Raw genomic sequence first — 22,683 nt, forward strand, 5'->3', positions numbered from 1 at the left:
GGATACAGCTGAGGAGGAGCCAGCTGCTAATGTTATGTACCGGGACACTGCTAATGCTGCTTGCTGTGCTGCTGTAGCTCAGTTGTAACTGTAACTGATGCTGAGACTCTACTGACTGTGTGACTGGTAGACGGCGGTGGGTGGCGCAACAGGCCAAAACACAAATTCAAAACATAAACATGATTTGCGGACTGTAAAAAATATTCTGGCTGTACTATTGTCGGTGAGATCAGTATGTTATATGAACATTATTCCTTAGTCTCTGTGACATATTAGGATGATTTTACGACTATTTGCTTTAGATTTCTTACATATAGCTCCTTTAATATGAAATTAGTGATGTTGTTTACACCAAATCCATACCCTATCTATGTTGTGTAACTTAAAAATAGGAACATTAGACAGTTTTTGCCTCTTTTTATGAGGCAGGAATGAAAATGTATTATCCTCAACATTTGTTGTAGTTTCAGAATGATGAAGACAGTTGGAGAAAAGTTAGATACAAAATATAATGTTGGCACTACTGGATTTTTTTTTTCCTCAGCAGCTATCTTGTTGTTTCAAAATGATATATAGATTTCTGGGCATTGTATCATCTCAAATGACTTGAAAAACAGTGCGTATGGCTGCCGGGGGCCCCTGAGTTTGGGCTACGCCCTGAATGTTTACAACATCTGGTTCTGTCACTGGTGCTATTTTTTTAAAAACCTTTTTTAAGGAAAAAATAATTTTAGTTTGATGTCAACTTTAAAATTGGGGAAAAACATCTCTTACCCGACACCATATCATCCTTCAGTGGGCGGCCCCAGTCCAGGATGATGAACGAGTGGCAGCCCTCCATGGCGACCACAGTGAGGTTATGAGGCTTGTTTTTGGGAGGCAGTTTCTGATTGGCTGCCAGGCTGTCCTTCTCCATCAGGTCCTCTAGGACGTCGACCTGAAGATACTCCAGAGCCTCCGTCAAGGAGCAGGGAGCAGCCGGGTCCTTCCGGATGTAGTTCACATATGGAGCTAGTGGTAGGAAATAGTTATATAAAGGAGTCAATAATGAATGCAAATATTTATGCTGCATTTTATGAAAAGTCATACAACTTTTATTTGGTGGGTCCTAGAAATAATTTGTAGTTTGTTGGTCGCTATTTTTTCACACGAGCTGCCAGAAGTTAATTTAGGGGCTCATGTGAACGCCCCCGTATCTTCTCTTTGTTTCCTCTCCTCCCCTTTTTGTCTCTTTTTGTTTGTTTTCAACGACTCTGGAAATGCCAGCTGGACCTACAGCTGTGAATACTTCAGATATCCCACAATTCCTAGTCTGACTGGGATTTGGAGGGAACCGCTGGAGCCTGGAGTCGCTCCCACCTCCCCAGATGATTGGCCCTCTGTGCAGGCCAAGAGTCTAACACGTGTCAGGATCTACACAATCACCACACAGTCTCTGAGGCTGTACGGTTTAGGGCTGTCACAGGCTCCTACCGTTTGTGTATACCCAGTCATATTGCTTACGTATTACGGATTCAAACCCTGAGATACATGATCTGTCGTCAAGGTGAGCAGATTTATGTGTCTGTCTATACACAGGGTGCTTGTAACGCTGCGTTTCTGTACAGCGCCCACATGTCCAGGATCAGTGCAAGCTCATGAACACAGAGGATCCAGATGTTTCGCTCTGTTCATGTGTTCTTCTGTCTGTCTTCTTCTGCTTGTTGAAGAGCCAAATCCGAAAACACTGACGAAAACTGGCGTGCCTGAGCCAGACTTGGATCAAATGACACTGGGAAACGGTATCAGGACAGTTCACATAATGTCGACTCTAATATCAGTCTAGTAAGGCATAAATTAGCATTGGAATCGTCCAAATATCCTGGTACTCATCTTTTAGTCCAATGTGGCAAATTCCATCCATCTGGATCTTCCTGTAAAGAAGATTCACACAACTGCTGAGAATTATTAGTTAATACTCTTTGTCCCACGTCTCACCTCGGGCAAGATTCATTCAACCCATGCCTGGACAGATAAGGAGACTAAGGGGAAGGCTCTGTCAGACAGTTCACGCAAAGGATGTCAGTGGACTGGCAGGCTGCTGAAGAGGACCTAGAATATATTAAGCTAATAAATAGGAGAGAGGATGTCTCTGTATCAAGCCAACGCAGAATTCTCTCTGTGCTGCGGTCAGCACCCTTAACTTTTATTATTTCCACTGCTCTTCTTCTCCTGCCTGTTTTTATCTCAGGGAGAGTAATAGCTTTCAGATGGTTCCACATGTATGTGAGGTTTGATCACAAAACAGCCGTTGTTTACCAAGATAGATGGTGTCCAGAGTTAGACACGTTATCGTCCCCCCTGTTGCTTCTGGAGCAGATGATACTGATTGTGCTGACACCGCACTGATAAAGACACAGCCATAAATCTTCCCTTTTAAAAGGTCTCTAACAATAATCAATAGAAAAGTCACAGTGACAAGTTGCATTTAATCTGTCAGTGAACGAATGTGAAGCCATTATTCAAGGACTTATCCACCTCGTTAGAAAAGCAACAGGCTTGCATTGAAACTAACGGCACTCATTCGCATTCTGAATGATAACCGTTTATTTTCATTGGCCAGAATCTGAGCATTATTTCACACTCCACCAATTTTATATGTCAAAGTCAATTTACTCGCATGGGAAGTGCTACATAGCCTGTAAAGTATTTGGAAGGAGCTGTGTCAAGTCTGAAAAATGAGCCATAGGTCCTCTTACATGGCTTGAGTTGCATGATGTAAAGCTTGATTCATGCCTAGGACCAATAGTCATGATATCTTGGCTTCCATTCCATTGATTTTAACCATTGTTTTTATAATCTCTTGTAAGTCACCCAACTTAATGAATAGTATGTGCAATATTGAGTTGCTGCAGAGTTATTTTAATATGTGCTGTGTGTGCACATGTCTCACACACAGCCTACTCACTGACTGATTAATGTGCACTGATATCTTAATGATTGTGGCGTATTTGTTATGAATACGGTCCATCTGAAGCTGATAAAGGCACAGTCATAAATCTTCTCTTTAAGCTAACAGATAAACCAATGACACAAGGCCTTAGTTTAGCCATGAATCAGTAAAGGATTTTTAACTACAGTCAGAGTGCCTCGGATGCATTTTTGGACTGTCTGCCTGTACCATGAGCTGGCCAGTTGTCGTTTTTTTATCTTTATGTGACTATTTACCCTATCCTAGAAGAGCATCAATTTTTTTTTACACACAGTGCCTTAACCCAGTGCAGCGCACCCATTTTTTTCTTCATTATCAGTGACCCTGAAGTTCAGGTAATTTTGTTTATGTTTTTGCCGATTCATCACTACCACAAATGCAGCTGTAGCAAGTATCTCACTATCACTATCCTAGTAGTACAGAGAGTTATTGCTCTGGAGACAATAAACCATCTCGTCTAGCCACATTGGTGTGAACTGGCAGGCTTTCAGAACATTGCAGACAGGCACATTGCAAGCAGTCACAAGTTTCAACTCATCTCGTTGCAAATCTTCAGTCTGGACTGGGCTTTATGAAAGGTTCTACGAAGGAACAGAAAGGGCTCTCCCATTATCCCTTTATTCATTCATTCTCTACAACCGCTTATGCTGTTAGGGGTCGCAGGGGGGCTGGAGCCTATCCCAGCTGACACTGGGTGAGAGGCAGGGTACACCCTGGACAGGTTGCCAGACTATCACAGGGCTGACACATAGAAACAGACAACCATTCACACCTACGGGCAATTTAGAGTCAACAATTAACCTGCATGTCTTTGGACTGTGGGAGGAAGCCGGAGTACCTGGAGTAAACCCACGCAGACATAGAGAGAACTCCACCACCCTGGGTTCAAACCCTCCACCCTGGTTTCAAGCCGGGAACCCTCTTGCTGTGAGGTGACAATGTTAAACACTGCACCACTGGCAGAGCTAGTTCTACGAAATTAGCTCTGGTTCTTTAACTGGTTCCTTTCAGGATTCCTGGAACCTTGGTGCTATCTAGCAAACCAGACCACATTTTCACCAGTCTTGAGTAGAACCATCGTAATCAAGGACGTGTCATCGGTAGAGGGCGTTGCACAAAGCACAATGGAAGTAAACAGCAGTAGCAAAATGGCAGAATGCATTGATTACCTGCAAGCTCTCGTTCTGTTATTACAGATATTTGTTTGAACCCCCCACCCTCGATTCGAACCAGGAACCCTCTTGCTGTGAGGTGACAATGCAAACCACTGCACCACGGTGACTGATAAGAATATGCAGAACACTATTATGTGCAAGACTCCATCCTCTCTTTCCAGCCTATAGATCATGACACACCCAATGATGTTGTCATGGTTCGCACTTCAGGTCAAGGAAATGCTGATATTTATCGGCTCCAGATGGGAAACAACTTTTGGGGTTCTGAACCAGAAACCGTTCCAGGGCGGTAGAAAAGAGGTATATGGGGACAAGCTAAAAGACCCTACATGGTTTTAGTTAGCACCTTTATTTGTCAGGGTCTATAAGTGGAATAATCCACTGTAACTTGTTAAGTTTTGAAAATAACATGGCACGGTATGTGGAGGTTCTCTGCCTCCATGTTGTGGGTTATATTTTGCTAATCTCTTAATAGATGATCTCTGCTTTTATCTGAGAAAATCAAATGACTCTGTTCCAACTATGTTACCGACAAACACCTCCAAAGCTATATAATAAGTACTCTCTGTTATTCATGTGTTAATGCTTGTACTATTAGAGCCTGTGGTTTCAGTAACTTTGCACTAGTTATTTCGACAGCTGAAACATGACAAAAATACAGTCATTAAACATAGCACTATTGAAAGGACCTCTGACATGATGGAGTTTTTAGAGGGCTGGAGTCAAGTAGATGCTGTTTTTATTTCTGTCAGGAGGATATCACGGCCTGTTTGTGCAACCAGATGAGGTGATATGGTTTGAGAGGCCAAAGTCAGCACATAGGAACAATAAAAAGGAAGCAGGGGGTTGAGACCCTGAACTATGTGTCCTCAGTGAACTCTGCTATTATGATCCAATTAGGCATGGATGGAACCAATTTGAATCCACTATTAGAGATACACTTACTTTCACAGTTCAATAGTTGAGTGCTTTCCTGTGGCTTCGATTACCTACATTATGATATGGATGAGGAAATAATAAGTTACACCACCATTTTTTACTTTTTTTTACTTTTCCTATTTTTGGCCATGGTTACTGTAAAGTCTGAGAGGGTTGTATATTTATGAGGCATTGCTGAGAAGCCAAGATAGAGGTCCAAATTTATTACTCCCTGACAAAACTAAACAGAACTCCCATCAGCCTAGCGTTATTTACAGCACAGCGAGTCATTCATCATACACGCTCATGAACAAGGACAAAAACATGTAATACACAGACGCCAGGCGTACATGGTCGGTCATGCTGTATGACTTTCTTAGCAAGACGTATTCTGTTTATTGTGCTGTCAGGTTAAGATAATATGTTTCTTTCTCTGGCATTTACAGTCGACTAAACTCATAGAAACAAATAAAAATAATATATTATACATATAGTATATTTCCATACTTCCTGTTAGAGGCTTGTTTGTCATACATCAGGTCAAAATAAAACTCTGTTTAAAAAGTGATTTATCTTGATGATAATAAGAATTTGCTATTAATCTAAAATCTGAGTTTAAAGCTACACCGCAAACCCATAGCTGAACTCTGGAAGAAACACACACATAAAAGTCTAATCCGTCTGAGGGGGTAAAAGTTCCTCTTGGAAATAGATCTATCATGTATAATGGAAATGTGATATTAAATCTAAGTTTAGAGCTGCACATCAAACTCAAGCCAACTCTGGAAGAGATTATGTTAAAGGGTGAGTTCAGTGTTTTGAAACCTGGACCCTATTTTCCTGTGTTTTTGTGTCTAGATGAATAATAGGGACTAAACAAGAGTTTCTGAAACAGGTCCAGTATTGAGGAACAGCGCAAAACAGGCTGCAATTTAACCACCTGTGGCATGTTTTCACTGTCAATTTACGTCCACTAAAAGTGCTTGTTTTTGCCACTGACAGGCTCAGATTGTTATTATAAGTGTCTGACACCATTATGGAAAGCATCCCTACAGAGATAGACCTTTTTGTTAAAGAGTGGGATCCTTTTTGTTTTTACCAGGAACAGCCCCAAAATCCCTATCGCCAATTCCATTAGACCCAATTTACATAAACAGTAATTGTAATGTGTACAGAGCCAACATATTTTCACATCTAACTAAGGGTTTATTTCAACCAAACAAGAGTTGGTGAACAATATTAAGCTCTCTAATCAAATACTCTCAGCACACTATTAATGTTTTGGACCTGACAATTTTTAAGAGGCCTGAGGGGCCGTTACATACAACTCTTTTTAGAAAGAGTACTTCATGCAACACAATCCTCAGAGCAGACGTTTTTCACCCCCACGCCTTCAAGAAAACATCCCATATGGCCAGTTCCAATGCCTGCAACGCATTTGTAATGAAGAGACAGATTTCGTACAACAGGCTGAAGCTATGTCCAATAGGTTTTTAAACAGAGCTTGCAAACCCATTGTGGTGAAGCGGGCTTTTGACAGAACACGGTCACTTGAGTGTGATACAGTACACATGCTGAACAAATTAAACGTATCATTTAAAATAACTGGGCCATTATTGAGAGTGATATTTTGTTGAGTACCTAAACCCCCTATACTTTCTTTTAGATGTGCCCCCATGCTTAGGGACAGGCTTATGCATTCACATCTTCCAGCAGACAAAAAAGGCACTTGGTTATTGGGGCAGAATAAAGAAACTCAAATTAAAGGGAAGCTTTTTGGATCCATCAGCTGGATGCTTTAAAGTATCCTGGTCTTAACGAGGATATAGACTTCATATGCTTTTTGTGACTTGTCTTTGTTCTCTATAGGCTTCAACATTTTATTCACAACCTATGTGTAACCGTGAATGAAGTGTGTTTCACTGTAATAAAATTAATGTTTATTTAAATGGAGTCTGGTCAGCTCTGCAATAGCTATTTTGAGGCTGTTCCTGGTTAAACATAAAGTATGTCACTCTTTAACAAAAAGGCCTATCTCTGTAGGGATCCTTTCCATTCATAGTCAGACATTAAAATAATAATCTGAGCCAGTCAGTGGCAAAAACAAACACTTTTGTGGACGTACATTGATGGTGCGACCATGCCCTGAATGGCTACACTGCAGACTGTTTAGCTACCGCGGTCTGCAACGCACTTTCAATACTGAACCAATTTAAAAACTGCTGTTCCCATTAGTCACTTATAGACACAAAAACATGGCAAAATAAGGTCCAGGCTGAAAAAAAATCAGAGCTTACCCTTTAAGTTGTGCACCAAAAAGAGAGGGAAGAGAGAGTGTGCAAGAGCAAATATACATGAGCATACACTTGTTCATAAACACTTATTTCTGTACCTGTGAATCGCTTCTTCCCGCTGAGGTCAAACTCAGATGACGGGCCATGGTTAGAGGGTCTGTTGTCTGTCTCCAGAGTCGGGATCTCCATGATGGTGGTAATTGTGGTTGTGGGTGGCATGGTGGTCTGGACAAAATACTCATCTGGCAACAACACATGTGTCAGTGAGCCTTTGATTTACACAGATTTATATTATTTACATCCTAACTCAATAACATGCTGCTGTCTTCCATTAATCCTCTGTAATTGGCACCATGATCTACGGAATAAGAGTGTCAAATCGATTTAATTAATTGTGGGCAGATGTGCGAGCTCACTTCCAAATAACCCCTTTTTCCCCCGAACACCCAAAGCTGTATTCTTATGTAATGCTTTGCTACCCATATTTTCCATGTGAGAGGGGGCTTGAAGACAACGTCCATTTCACAAGTCTCCACGGCTGACAAATGTTAAGGGATTCAGTGGGTGAAATCCAATTAGTTCCTTCTGCTTTCATCACAGTTTTTTTCCCTGTGCTGCATCAGTGGGCCTTGGCATTACATCATGGTCCAAACACATGCAACCAGCTTTGAGCCATGGCAGGGATTCGCTGAGAAAATATTCTTATGCTCAGTGTGTCTTTTCTAGCAAAACCCTGGCAAAAGAAAATATCAAACGCTGCTCACGTGCGACCTTGAGAGATCCAAACACCTGTAGTGAAATTAGTACAAAGGCTGCAGTTTTCCATTCAGCTAGTGTTTGGCTGAAGCTCGGGTTCATCTATTATATTACAAAGCAACATTAAGAACAGCAAATATCATAAGCCAGGGCATTCTCTTCAGCTTAGTAATGCAGTTCACATGGTCCGTTTTTTTGGAATAAGAGTGATTAAAAACAGCCCATGATGGAAAATATCCAAAACCCCAGCCATGAACCAAGACCAAGCCAAACAAACGTACAAGAAGAGAAACAAAGGGAAGACCACAGGCAAGGCGAAGAGGAAGAGACAGAAAGAGCTAGCAAACAGATCCACTGACAGATAAACAGACAATAAACAAACAGTGCAGTCAACAGTCGAGGGACAATGAGCATTATAGTGCAGATTAGTCCATCCCAGCCCAGTGGCGGTAGGTCGGTCCGAAAGCCAAACTCAGCCAATACCTTTCTTAAGAGCTAAAGCATCAGGCACCATGTTCCCTGTAACCATGTGGTCCATTTCCATTCCTGAGGATTCCTCTGTCAGAGAAGCAGAACAAGCTGGAGCATCAATCTCGCATCACCGTGTACACATTTCTGAGCTGGCACACACACGTAGACAGAAACACCCACGTATATAGACATATAATGGAACTAGTCGGCACTCAGCTTGTGGTAGAGTCCTGCATTGGGTTCGGCTCGGGGTTAAACAAAAAACATGCGGCTTGGATGGCAGATGTTAGGTGATAAATAAATTACAATAAAATGAAAATAATAGAAATTTAATTCAACGTTTCAATGTTTTAATCCTCTGACTGCTGACTTTGTGTATCAGCTCTGTCGTCTGCGCCAGCTGGAATTTAAGAGTTGCTTCAATCAGGTGTGTTACTAACAGGTGTTTTCAGGTCAGGCTGCAGATCTTGTGTCAGAGGGTCGGGTCGGGTTGGATTGCAGAACTAATTGGTCATATGTACAGGTTGCGTGGTGACTGCGGCATTGCAAGTCACAGTTTAGGTTTGGGAGCAGGTCTTGAAAATCAGACCTGTACATTAGAAAAACTCAACAGCAATGTTTCTTTCCAAAAATCAGGACTTGGTTACTCCAGGTAATCCACAGACTCTTGTTGTGAGCAGTTTTATGTAGGAACTATTTCATTCTACTGAACTACACCCACTGTATCACTGCGCATCTACTGCTAGCTCAAATAGCACCACTGAGCTAGCTAACGTTACAGCTCAGCCGAGGATGATGGCATTAGTGTTTACAGCTTGTGCTATCACAAACATGAGCTTCTCGTCCATGAGTAGATGCGCACTTCCTTCTGCGCAGTGATACTTGGGGGTGTAGTTCAGCAGAGAGAAAATAGTTCCCGCATAAAACTGCTCACAACAAGGTCTGTGGATTATCTTGAGCAACCAGGTCATGATTTCTGAAAAAATACATTGCTGTTGAATTTTATTAAATGTATTTGTGGCACTTTGAGCACCACAAGCCGAGTGCCATCTAGTTCAATTATATTTGAGAGAAGGCCAATATCTCCAACAATTAGCAACTCACACCACAACAATCTAGATCATGGGTCTTCAACAGGAGGTCTGTCACCCCTAGGGGTGTATCCAACATATTAGCAACGATAAATCAGCCTATTAATGAAGAAAAACATTTACTTCTCATTGCACAGCACTGGTGACAGACTAACTCCTAACTAACCCAAGAATCCATGGTGTATAAATATATGAATCTGTTTATAATTTTCATTTTAATAGCTTAGTATTATATGCACCATATCAAGGTATGTTGAGACATGGCACTTTAGGCCGCCCTGCACGTTAATGTAGGCCCAGTTTAATATGCATGCCAATTTTATATATGTAGGGATTCCCTGCTCCGTCTGTCTTTCAGCTGAAGGGTCCTTGGCCTGAAAAATGTTGAAGACCCCTGATCTAGATTCATAAATAGAACTACAGGTAAGACGAAAAATGTGCATTTTTGATTTAGGGGTGAACTGTCCCTTTAAGAGTGTGATGAGTGAGTGAAAAAATATTGTAAAATCCATTCTGGCCCCACATTCTTTATTTTAGACTTTACGAGGAAACATCTTTCCAGCTGTCTCAGTTTGCTGGGCGTGTTTGAGCTCATAAGTGCTTCTGCAACACTAATAATGGGCACTGTATGGTACAGAGCTGCCACAGTGGGACAAAAATCATTGTCATAGTCGCCTGTTTTGTTACAGTGGGAGAGTTTACTATTATACTGCACCGTATGTCATCATAACGAGGCAATGTTGTCATTATAATGAGAAGTTTTTGTAGTATAATGAGCTCCTGTTTAGAGATTTATCCGTTGTTGTGGGGAGAACAATATCTCAGAGACTACACTGAAGGTATACATCAGTATTACTATATTTGTATATATATAGGATCCAAACACACACATAAAAAAAAAAAATCTATTACTGCTTGGCAGGATTAGCCCCAAACCAAATACTTCATCAGTTCCTTCAAATGTTCACATCATGTTCCTCAGTTTAGCTGCAGTAATACTTCTTCTCTGTTTATAATTAAAAAGCCTGACTAATATGGATTATGGATAATAATTTGTACATTACAATGCAATTTAAAGTTCCTAACGCAACACAAATAACATTTGTTTTCTGACAATGGCAGCTCTGTGCTCACATAGATTTGTTTGTGTAAAATAATCTTTAAAAAAAACCAAAGCTACCTTCTGTTTTAGTTTTTTTGGTTTATTGCAAATCTACAACTCTGATCTTATAGACTTGGTTTTGTTTTATTGTTTTTTCCCCCACCATGTGTGCTGTAATGACTATACCAGCCATGCTTTGTGTGTTCATGCATGTGTGTAAGTATGTTTCATTCATTGTCTTTGTGCGATAACACAAATGCCAGTGAGCAACTGACAGCTCTGTCTAAACCAGCAGTGCTCTGACCACAGTCAGGCCCCAGATGTGGAGACTTACATGTGGTTCCTGTGGTCTCACAGAGACACACACACGCACACACACACTGACGAGATCACACAAGACATACAGTTATAGAATTATAGGGCTCTGAGGGTATAGACAGGAAACACTCACGGCCTTGGCCTAGATGGATATGACAAACAATACAACTGAGAGATTTAGTGAGGTCATACGTATTTATGTTCGCTATTCAGGCTGCTTCACTGAACTTGACTTCAGCTATGTGGAAAAGCTATTTACTAAGAAATGTTGCACTGCAGTATTTTGTTTCATTCCTATAGCATAAATCTCTGTCAATAAATCTTTTAAAATGCATTTTGCAGTGCATTATGATGAATTTCAATGTGTTTCTCAAGGTCTCACCTTCTGGATAACAGTCCAATATTCCGTCTGGATCCACCAGTGGATACCCGAATTCATCTGTTCTGGAGAAGGTTCCGGGTGGACAGGTTGGGAAAGGTGCTTCAGTGGTAGATTCCTCTATGAACCACTCAGTGGTGGTGGGTTCAGGTGTGGTGGTAGGGGCTGTAGTGGTGGTGGTGGTAGTTGTGGTGGCGGTGGTGGTAGTGGTGGTAGTAGTGGTCCTGTGGTGCGGAAGGTCCAAGCCAAGAAGAGGTTTCCCTCCAACCATGAGGACCTTGTCTTTGGGGTTGACCACAGGCCGGCTGTCTCGGCCGTGGCCAAACAGAGCCATACCTTCCTCGTTTACCAGGGGGCTGCCCATATGGTCTGGTCATCAGTGGAGTGTAGGAGCAAGGAGGAGGGGAAGCAAAATATTTATGACTTTGTCTTAAGCAGTAAGCTAATGAGAGTGATTAAAGCCATTTTTGAATACAAGTTCAAGTTGTATACTGTATGTTTAAATGTCATGTAAGACACACTAAAACATATCACCAAAAATCGTGCGTCCATCCTCTCCAAGCACCACTCTCTTAGGTTTGCCACTGGAGTCCTGAAGAACTTGTCCATCCTGGTTCATGAGAACCCCCTGCTCCAAGTCAACCACCTGGAGAGACAGAAAGATTTAGTAAATCTATATTAACAATATATAGATAAAGTATGGCAGAAGGTCTGGTCCCCCTTCAAACAGATTTCCAACCAATCATAGCTGTTTAGCTAATATGGGGTGGTTTGATACAATGACTGACAGAGGAGCGCCACTGAGACATTTTTGTAAATAACCAAGATGGCTGCTGCTGCTGTGGAAGGTTCTATTGAATTTGCTAATGTATCATCATTAAACAAACTGGACTGTATATTTTCTCTAACGGAAGAACAAACAGTTGCACTTGTGATTTTCAACCAGCTCTTTGCCATTGCAACATGGGCCGTGCATGCAACGGAACAACGCTCACCCTCCCTCTGTGTTGCCAGCACCTCCCAGCTTAAACACTGGCGGGGACCGGTGAGTGATGCAACACCTGGCAGACTTTTGCCGATGCCAAACACCATTTATCTGCACGCACTGTGGTGACACAGAACTGGTTGAAAATCTGCACATTTTTCCCCTTGAAGCTTTTGTTGATAAGAAAGATGTGTTTGCTGTACTTCCGACAGGATTTGGTTAAAGTTTAATTTACCAATTGGCCCCACTGTTCACCACAAAGATGGGGCAGTACAACGTTTCATTGCTGTAATTGGTTGTACGTGTATCAAATTGCATCCAGCGGCATTTTGTTCTACGGCCACTGCTAACTCCCCTTGGATATCGAAAATGAACTTGGAGATTCCAGACTGACTTGAATTTGCAGATCAGTGGTGCTGCCAGGCTAACATTACAGTATAATCTGCAGTATGTCATGCTACAACAAGCCAGTAACACAATAAATTACTCAAGAGTAAGATTCATCACAACGTAAGATTACAACCAAGGTTACAATCAGTTCTTTAAACATAGTTACCCATTTGTTTCCATCAGGTCCGGTAATAAACCTTTGACCAACGGCCTTGCTGATTCCATGAGAGGAAGAGGAGTCTTTATCGCTTGTTGCTGTCAGGTTGGGTCGTCCATTTTTACCTAACAATTATACAGTGTAAGCAGCGTCATATTGAGAATCTGAACCAGGTTTATTTCTCGTTTCCATAATACACACTCAGCATACACGAGAACAAAATACCGTTCTCTACAGTTTAGGGTGTGATTTGAAAAATATGAAAGTTGTTACTAAATAATGTACTGATTAGTATCAACCATATTATCATTTAGCTTTTTGCTCAAGCAAATCCTTGTACCTGGGGAGTAATGCAGTGGTTGTAGTGATTTTAAATTCTACACACTTCACCTATGGACTTTACCGTTTCCATTGCTGGGTTTGAGTTGTCCTCCGTTGGTTGGTTTCCCTCTGATGATGGGATAGCGAGACCGGCCTCCCTGGCTCCCCTGGCCCCTAAGGCTGTCTCTAGATGCTGTGGATGATGATGCGGACTGGGAGTTGCCTCCAATTAATCCCCCTGTCTTTGTCACAGTAGTGCCACTGCCAACGTCACGATCTGAGGTCAAAACTGGCTGGGGAACATTTGAGGAAGAAGCTGAAGAGGCATCGGATGTTGAAGAACCCTGCCTTGAATTCTGTGCTGGCTGTGGTCTGATGGGAAGCCTAGATCCACCAAACTGCCTGTTAGCCAGCAGAGGAGAGCGTACCCTCCCACTGACCCCAACACCAGGACGACGATAAGTTGGAGTGCCTCCAGATGGTGAACCAGGTCTTGTCCTGGGAGAAGTTTCCCCTGTATCCACACTATCATTGTCCTCTGTGTTTCTGTGAGGCTCAGTAGGATTATTTTGGGCTGTTGTGGAGTCTGTAAGTTTATCATTTCTTCCACTAACTTCTCTGTTCCTTTCATCAAGATAATCCTCATTATGATCGTTGTTATTGACATCAGTGGTTCCTCTATGGACGGGCTCACTTGATTCACCGTGTCCATCTGAGGAACGATGGGAGTCAGAGTTTGAGGAAGAGGCAGCTGAAGAGGAAGATGATGAGGTAGTTGGGTTTCTAGCATCACTAGATTCTGTATTGTGTTTGGTCAAAGGCTTAACTGAACCCGCCCCCACTGTGTTTTTTAGTGAGTCATGAGTTCTTGTATCTTCACTAGTCTCCTGTATCGTGGATACTCCTGCAGCACCTGTGGCCCCGGAAACCCTGGTGGGTGTCCGACTCAAGACTGGTCTGCCGGCCCCCACAGAAGATGACGTCCTGGTCAAGGGGGTTCTACCATCCTGCCTGGAAGATGAGGCTCTCGACCCTGAACCAAACCTTCCTGGGTAACGGCTAGCTAACCAAGGGAACCTTTCAGCAAATGAGGGGCTAAGTCTTGTACGAGGAACCGTAGGTTTTGTATTACTGCTCTCCTCCCTTCCCTCTCCCTCCCCTCTCTCCTCCTCTGTGGGTTGTGGTTTTGAGCTTGAAGTAGGCTCTTCAACTTTAGTAACTTCTGTGTCTGTGTTTCTGTTTTTACTGTCGTAATTTTCCTCTCTGTGTGCCGTGTCTTGCTCAGGTGACGTGTTTGAGCTCTGTGTGTTGTGTGAAGTTGCAGAGCTGTGGGATCCTCTATGTGACGTTGATTGAGAAGAGCCTGATGTGTCTGTGGTGGATGGATTGGTGCCTGAGCTCTGGGAATTTGTATATGGATCTGATGCTGCCTGGCTGTGAGTTCCACTTCCTGAAGGGGACCTAGAATTGAAAGTATGCAATGTTCCCTGATTTTGAGTCCTGTCTGGCAAAGTGGACTGTGATGTTGCTGAACTACGTGTGTTTGAAGTTGCTTGGTTCGGAGTTTTGCTTGGCAAATTTGACTGTGTGGTGATGGCAGGTTTGTAACCATTAAGCATTCGAGTTGAATTACCTCTAAACAAAATTCCAGGATGTCTTCGACTGTAACCGTATCTAGAGCCCAACCCAGAACCATTGGTGCGACCTGCTGGAGCCGAACCTCTACCATCAGATGTAGCCTCTGTCTCTTTTACAAGTGTAGGGGAGGGTTTAATATGTGTTACACTGGGCTTATCATAGGTGTCTTTATGTTCTGGGTACGTGGAAGCCACATAGTCCTTTCTACTGGCTGCTGACTCTTGAATTTGTGAGGAGGAGGATAATGAAGTTGTAGAGGGTGAGGATGAAGAGGTAGTAGAAGATGAGGAAGAGGCAGAAGAAGAGGAGGATGAAGCAGAAGAAGATGAAGAAGTGGATGAAGAGGAAGCAGCCTTGGAGCCTGGTTTTTGATGAACCCTAATCTTAATGGCCCTTCTAGCCCCTGGCTTGGGTTGAGGTTTGGTTGGGGAGGGCGTCAAAACTTTGAGGCTGGGGGTCTTAGTAGTCAGAGGCTCTTCATTGTATCCCTCTTCCTCCTCAAATTCAGGGGAAACTTCGTTGTCTGGCTCTTTTGTCTCCGGCACAACCTCCATTGTTGTCGTCTCTACTACTGGAGGTGGTGTTGTGGGTATTATCTCTTCTTCCTCCTCCTCATCTTCTCTGTCTTGAGTTCTTCCTCTGGATGACCCTCTGTTCACTGTGTTCCTGACTGAGCCCCTTACAGAGGAGAAGATGCTGTGATAGGAGCGTGACTGGGAAAGTGGGCGTACACGCCTGCTGGCAGGTACAGCGGGGCGTGGTGGAGTGGTTGGTTCCTCTGTTGACTGGAGGTCAGGTTCCTCATGGTCAGTATCCTGTTTGGAAGGAGTGTGAGTAGTCCTGCGGCTGTCTGTGGTTTTTGAAGACGACGAGGCAGTGCTGCTGGCTGGCAGTAGACAAAAATTGTCATGAAATTAGGATCTATCAAAATGTGAAGGATACATGCACACACATACTGTTTACAGTCAAATATGCTTACATCCTGGCATGACAACACTGAAGGCCTTGCTCTGTGGTCCCTGTCCCCTCCTGTTGGTCGCTCTAATCTTGAAGATGTACCGGTCTCCCGGTGTGAGGCCGTCTATGGTGGCTGTGGATGTGCTGCTGCGGTACGTCACAGTTTTCATTCCAAACGGCTTCATAGCAGGAGCATAAGACAGGATGTACTCTGAGTGGAGGTAGAGCATGTCATTAAGAGATGAAATGTGACCATTCAGGAGAAAAAGTCATATCATACAAGAAATGTTTAAAGGTAGGGTCTGGAGAATGCGCGGATGTCCGGGTGTACGGAGCCCGGAGGTACGGAAGAAGGCTTCACAGAAGAGGTTCAGGCAAGGCTCGCGCTGGTGCATGCTTGGACACACTCGGGCACGGCACCTGCGCTCTCTCTTTGGCTGGGGAAATCTCCGCCCAGAAGCGGTCCGAGCTCACAAAAACATCAAATTACAGTTAAAGGGCAGGAGCTCTGCAAACAGAGTCACCACCACACATGAGTAGAAGCCCGTAGGTGATGATTAAGCAGGATTTCATTTGTATATGTCTATATTTTGTTTTGTTTGAAAATCCTCCAGATCCTACCTTTAACATACCCACATAACAATGGGTATGCATTAGGACTAGGACAATATGCTTATTTTTCTATTCAGTACTATAACATACCCCGGTGCGACATCGACATGTACGGTATTGCAATTTTCAAGTATTGCGATTCTACAAGTATTCGTACTTTTGTTCACCTTATTAACACCAGACCATGGGGAAAAGCTGAATCAGAAACTTCTAGAGACTGTATATCATGAGACATTTGCTCATTTCACGTCAGTCTGTTTTTCTGACTTGTATTTCAGCAGCACCAAATACTGCATAGGAAAGGAGTAGATACACTAATAACTGTATTTATGACCCCACTCCCTGCCACTAGTAGAGTATTTGCTGGGAGGAGAGCAAGCGCAATCTCCAGAGAGGGACCTTCAGTAGCAGCTATAGCAACTCGAATTCAGCTGGCGCAAACCCCAGCACCGGGGGGTCACAGTGGGCCAGGTGTAATCTATGTAACGGCAACAACAGAAAGTTTCCTAATCCAGCAGGGAGTTTACACTGGGCTGGCTGAATTTAGAAAATGAATATATTTTATTCCTCCTGGCCTGACCTCTTATCCTCCCATTGGGCTCCTCAGGTGGATCCCATGTTGCAACAACAGCTGTTCCTTTCCCCCTCAGCGGCTTGACCTCGAAGTTCTCTGGTGGCCCAGATGGTGCTAGCAAGTGAGGAGAACACACGTGAATGGAAAGACAGTGGTGAGAGGAGGAGCAGTCGGACAGAAACCAGAGGCAGCATAGAGGGAACAGGGTGAGGAAATTACTGCTTAAAGAATGTAAAAACAGCGAGTTTGTGCCAGAAGGCTTCAACTGAGAAAAGCACTGCTGCCATACGGTGTCAGGAACCTCCCGTTGAGATCATGTATGGAACTGCAGATGGATATCTGAGCTGTGAGCCAGGCAGTAAATGCTGACATTCCAATGAACCGCAGCTCAGGAGCTGCTATGACATGGTATAAAATCTGCAATCATGACAGAGCTGCAGCCAAAGCTGGAATCCAATATCAAATAGGCAGTGAATGTGATGAAGTGTGGTATGAGGAAATAAGTAGAAATGAGCTAACTGACAGAGTTATGCAGGCATGAATTCTTTTCTGCAGAAATAATTTCTCTTTTCATATCTGAGAGCTTTGGCTCTCTATAGCTTCCCCTCATGACTCGCTACTCATCACTTTTCCTAAGCTGCACTGTGACCTACAAAAATGATATTCTGTCAGTAGGCAGTGGCTGTGCAGTGTGCATACCTGACTCAGGGGTCCTCTGAAAGACGGAAACGCTCCACTTCCCTTGATTTTCTCCCTGAGAGATTCTGACAGAGAACTCATACATGCCGTCAGCAGACAGGGTGTCTATCATCATCCTCCTCTGGGTGCTGTCCTTGTACTCCCAGCGCGCTGACTCACCCTTTTCCCTGAACCTGACTGTGTATGATCTGGTTTAGAGAAAATATAGAAGTTTTTATTCCAGTGAAAAGGGTTAGCGTTCTGTATTACTCAGTCAATCTTGGTTTTTAATCAAATTTCTTTCACACATATACTTAAACAGGCCTCACCTGACTTCCCCAGGGCTGACCTTTCCCAGCTCAACAGCAGGGTCAACCCAAGAGATGAGGACCGACTGAGGAGACATGACCCTGACACTGATGTCCTGGGCCTCATACTCCGGTGGCTCTGGACAACAAATACAGACACACAAAGACATAGAGACAAACATGTCCAGCTCCAAACCAAAATTAAAGGAATACTTCACCCTCAAAATGACCATTTGAATAACAATCATTACCTTGAATTCATGAAGAAAACTTTGTTTTTCTTGCATGCCTTCATGGCGAATCCAAAAAGTGTGAACATTCTTTATGAATTTAAGTAAATAGAGATCATGTTTAACAGCAACCAAACTATTTCAATACATCTGTTTACAAATTCCCACAAAGCCTCATTCATTCATCGGTATGCTCAGTATTTCCCAAACACATGAATTTCTACTGAAACATTACAATTTAAGACACCTCAGTCGAAACAGTCTCATGCACTGCAGAGAAGCGTGCCTGGGCATGCACATGTGTTTGGGCTCTGCTCTTCATTCACTGAGGAGGCATGCAAGAAAAAACACTCCCTCCACTAATTCAAGGTAATGTGCTCAGTGCTTGATACACAAATGGTCGATTGCCAGGTGAAGTATTCTTTAAAAATCACCTTATTTGGATAAAGGCCTGCCTTTGGTTTCTCACATTTTAACAAACAAACACAACCAAATATCAAAAATTCAAACTTACAAGGATATTGATGAGCTACTTTAAGATATTTACAATGCTAAAAAGGTTTTCTAAACCTGCATGTACCTGGTGTGGTGGTTTTGGTTGCGACTGCTCTGTTGGCGGGTGCGCTCCGGCCCAGGGCTTTCTGTGCCTGCAGTGACACCACATGAACGGACTCAGATGCTATGAATAGAAAGGGATACCAGGCACGGCCAGGGTTTACACTATGGACACTAAAGATAGTGCAAACAAAATGTATGCATTTAGCTAATTTTCATTACATGAATAAAACAAGATTTGCAAAATGTACATTGGAGGCTGCCAGTCTTCTCAGCATCATATTTTACTTTAAGTGAAAGCTTTGTCTGGTGTTTAAAAAAGCAGTGTGTAGGATTTAGTGGCATCTAGCAGTGAGGATTGCAGATTGCAACCAGCTGAAATTTCTTCTGTGTACCAAACATGAACTCCCAATTAGGATTCCTTCAGTGTTTGTTGTTGGGGAGGTTTTACTGGGAGCCGAATTATCTACAGAGGTCTCTTCCTCTTGAAAACTAACGGGCCAGGTGATTAAAACTGGTTATTACACTGATTATAGCATTTCATGTTTTAAATCAGTGTTTCTCTGATGCTGTTTGGCTCGCGTGGATAAACATGGCAGAGTTTGCAGACGAGGACGGAGCGTCCTTGTAGATAAAAACGGCCCATTCTGAGCTGACAAAAACACAACAATTCTTCTAAAGAAATCAGACTTATTAATTTATATTCTAGTATATGCCCCTAAATCCCACACACTGGACCTTTAAGAGAGTAAAATGTGAGTCCTCTTACTTAGTTTGGGTGTGTTTCGGTTTCTCTGGTCAGATTGAGGTTTGGTGTGGTGTTGGCGTCTCCTTTCAAGTGGGGGAGCTCCTGCCACAGCTCTCTCAGGTTGCCTAGGACCTGATGAGGACTGAGGGGCCCTCCTGTGTGTCCTGGTATTAGATACACCCTGTGGGCGAGCTGTTCTGTCCACCCTGGTGGCCCGCCGTACAGAGGGCTGATTTTTGGCAGCAGTTGGTGGAGACCTGGCGGGACCTGTCAGTGGAGGGGAAAAGTCAGAGTTTGTGTTACCTTTACGACCCCATAGTTCATTCATAATCTCTGCTCTGGGCTGGATCTGCCTCTGTGGCTTTGCTGAAACTAATCACCATGGAGAGTCATTTAATGTAATTGCTCCACTTAAGATGCATCCGCTCAGTGATAAACACATAATTACATGTCACTTTCATCCCCACAGTGTCAGCTAACATGCACATTTCTCGCAAAAGGGACGTGCCGCAGAACCGCACCATGTCCCCCCGTCATCTGCTCCAACTCCTGGTGTCCTGCTTCAATCCCACCCTAGTAGTGACTCCATCTTGGACAACAACTCAGACACTGACTCAGACAACCAGACAATCCCCCTCATCTGGCTGCAGTGCTGAGTGATAGCGTTGGCAACATAATGCAAAACTCCTCTTCTGTCCTCTCCTCCCTCTTATCCCTCCTTCATCCGTTTCTCATAATCACTGTCAGATGAAAAGGATCTGCCCTGTTTCCCATCAGGATAGCTGCATGCACAGCTGGGTGAGTACTGACAAGTCAGCTGATGTAAGAAAGTGAATTTGATGAAATTCAAAGTGGTTATAAGAACAAAAAAATACTGTGGTGTAGGGTTTCCCCTTTCAGCGAACAGGTAGGGTGGGCCAACTGAGAATAGTTTCCCAAAAGAGGCCACCACACCCAAAAGTTTTCTTTAGCTATGTCTTAAAAAGAGCGCGAGAGAGATAGTTTTAGTGCTGGTGGGCTTCCACCATGACACTGTATATGTGGCAGAAACTAAAATGAGACAAAGAGGATGTGAGGAGGAGTATAAAAGCACACTAGAAAGGCTCCCTGGAAGAAAGAGGAGGTTTGTTGTAGCTCTCTGTTAGTGTATTTAAGTCTCTCTGTCTCTATCCTCCCCTCTGTGCTGCCAGCACAGCTGAGTCCGTTTCTCAATCTGGACAATTGGCTGTCTGATAATGCAACAACTCTCCCTCTGATGTTGCTTTTCCTGTTTTCAGATCACTCCAAGATTCTCCTGCACCTGTACAAGGTTCTTAGATAATCTGTTCTGTATGTTCCTTGTGTCTGTCTGCCAACATGACATCAAACCATCTGTAACTGTTTGTCTGTTAAAGGTGTAATTAGTAGACGCTGTATTTTACATTAACCTGTCAAATTTACAGTCAAAAGGGGAAATGAACCCAGACAGGAGCCAGTTAAACTTAAACTTGAACTTAAAGAACCTCCAGTGAAAACCAAATGTTTAATCTTTTTAACATGTCCATGTGGTGTTTTTGTGTGCAACAAAACATACAAGCAAAATCAACAGTCAGCACCATGGCTGAACATCTCCAACCTGGAACTGCAGTGTACCAATGACAGTCTCAAACCAGACTGGGGTCTGTGATGTCACACATATAAGGAATCAATCCCATCAATTTGTGGGGATGAGTTTTCCATATTGTTAGCATAATGCTATGGCAAAACAAGAGGTATCAGAGGAGAGGCCTGGTGTAGCTACATATCTGTATTTTGCAAGTTTCACTTTAACTTCTACATGTCAGAGCTGGCAATTGGGAATAAGGGTTATATAATATTACACATCTAAATTCAGGACATTCACAACAGGAAACAGACCAAAAAGCTGATGCTCAGTGCTCAGTTTACAATGCCATGATTCAAGTGTCTAAGTGTCTAAGTTTCTGCCTTCTTAGCCAGTCCAACTTCCAGAAGTAAATAGCAGAAATGCTGGTGAGAGGGGCATATTTATTGTGGCCACACCCCCTTCACAAGAAACTGAACTTGTCTCTGTGGTGCAATCGGTCAGCGCATTCGGCTGTTAACCGAAAGGATGGTGGTTCGAGCCCACCCAGGGACGTGTTCTTCAAAATCAATGTGACTTTATATGAACACAGAAGTTACTGCCACTGTGCTATTGGTTAAGAAACAAGGAGCAAAAGTTTGACTCAGACAGCAGTGGGAGAGATTGTTCACTTCAGTATCTTCTTTTATCTAAACTAATTGAATTTGATAGCAGAGTAAAATTGGAATGAAAATATCCCTCACCATTAGATTCTAAATGTCTGCATAAGGCAGGAAAATAAACTGAGGAACATATAAATTTAGGAAGCAGTGTTAGCAGCATTATACCTCTCAATTCAGGACATTCACAACAGGAAACAGACCAAAAAGGTGATATGAATTCTCAGTTCATGATGCCATGATTGAGATTTCTGTTATATGATCCAGCCTGAAGTAAATAGCAAATACAGGTAGGAGGGGCTTATAGAGTTAGGCCACACCCCCTCAAGTCGAATGGCTCATTTATGCTCCCTTTACGTACGAAAATGTATATGTCCGTTTCAAACGATGTTACCGACACTGCCCACATACTTCCATGCGTCCTTTACGTTGGCATGGATGTTAACCAATATATCCTCCAGGAGGCAGCCCAGCGTCAAAAGTTTATGACAACAACAAACTCAAAAACAAACACGGCAACTGTGGAGGAGATATTGATAATGTACCTCTTGCATAAAAGACAAAAACAGAGGCAGCGTTGTAGGAGGTGAGTTTGGCCCGTATCTGTAAGCTTTATGGAAACGTGCAGAAATAAGGACGAAATGGACGCAGAGCACAGACAGAAGGCTCCGTCTGTATCCGGATCCGTATTTAACATTGAGCATAAATGAGCCCTAAGGTGTGCTTGTCTCTGTGGCGCAATTGGCCAGCGCATTCGGCTGTTAACTGAAAGGTTGGTGGTTCAAGCCCACCCAGGGATGTGTTGTTCTTAACC

The 22,683-nt window shown here is 43.1% G+C and overlaps 1 protein-coding gene and 2 non-coding genes across 3 annotated transcripts in view; 2 read left to right on the forward strand and 1 right to left on the reverse strand.

The window, feature by feature from the left end:
• Nucleotides 1-22,683, reverse strand: part of fndc1 (fibronectin type III domain containing 1) — a 59,643-nt gene that overhangs the window by 15,122 nt on the left and 21,838 nt on the right. The window contains exons 4-16 of the mRNA XM_050058225.1: nt 19,650-19,895; nt 18,906-19,004; nt 18,117-18,234; nt 17,809-17,996; nt 17,116-17,223; nt 15,946-16,134; nt 13,411-15,852; nt 13,017-13,132; nt 12,010-12,121; nt 11,479-11,844; nt 8,598-8,672; nt 7,457-7,600; nt 775-1,011 (exon numbers count right to left, since the gene is read on the reverse strand). Of these exons, the coding sequence (XP_049914182.1) occupies nt 775-1,011; nt 7,457-7,600; nt 8,598-8,672; nt 11,479-11,844; nt 12,010-12,121; nt 13,017-13,132; nt 13,411-15,852; nt 15,946-16,134; nt 17,116-17,223; nt 17,809-17,996; nt 18,117-18,234; nt 18,906-19,004; nt 19,650-19,895 (4,440 nt within the window). The remainder of the gene's footprint in view (nt 1-774; nt 1,012-7,456; nt 7,601-8,597; nt 8,673-11,478; nt 11,845-12,009; nt 12,122-13,016; nt 13,133-13,410; nt 15,853-15,945; nt 16,135-17,115; nt 17,224-17,808; nt 17,997-18,116; nt 18,235-18,905; nt 19,005-19,649; nt 19,896-22,683) is intronic.
• On the forward strand, nt 21,692-21,765 carry trnan-guu (transfer RNA asparagine (anticodon GUU)). The gene has a single exon. It is a non-coding gene; the product is annotated as a tRNA-Asn (tRNA).
• trnan-guu (transfer RNA asparagine (anticodon GUU)) lies at nt 22,596-22,669 on the forward strand. The gene has a single exon. It is a non-coding gene; the product is annotated as a tRNA-Asn (tRNA).

Source organism: Epinephelus moara, chromosome 12 (assembly GCF_006386435.1).
Source record: "Epinephelus moara isolate mb chromosome 12, YSFRI_EMoa_1.0, whole genome shotgun sequence".
NCBI classification, from domain to species: Eukaryota; Metazoa; Chordata; class Actinopteri; order Perciformes; family Serranidae; genus Epinephelus; species Epinephelus moara.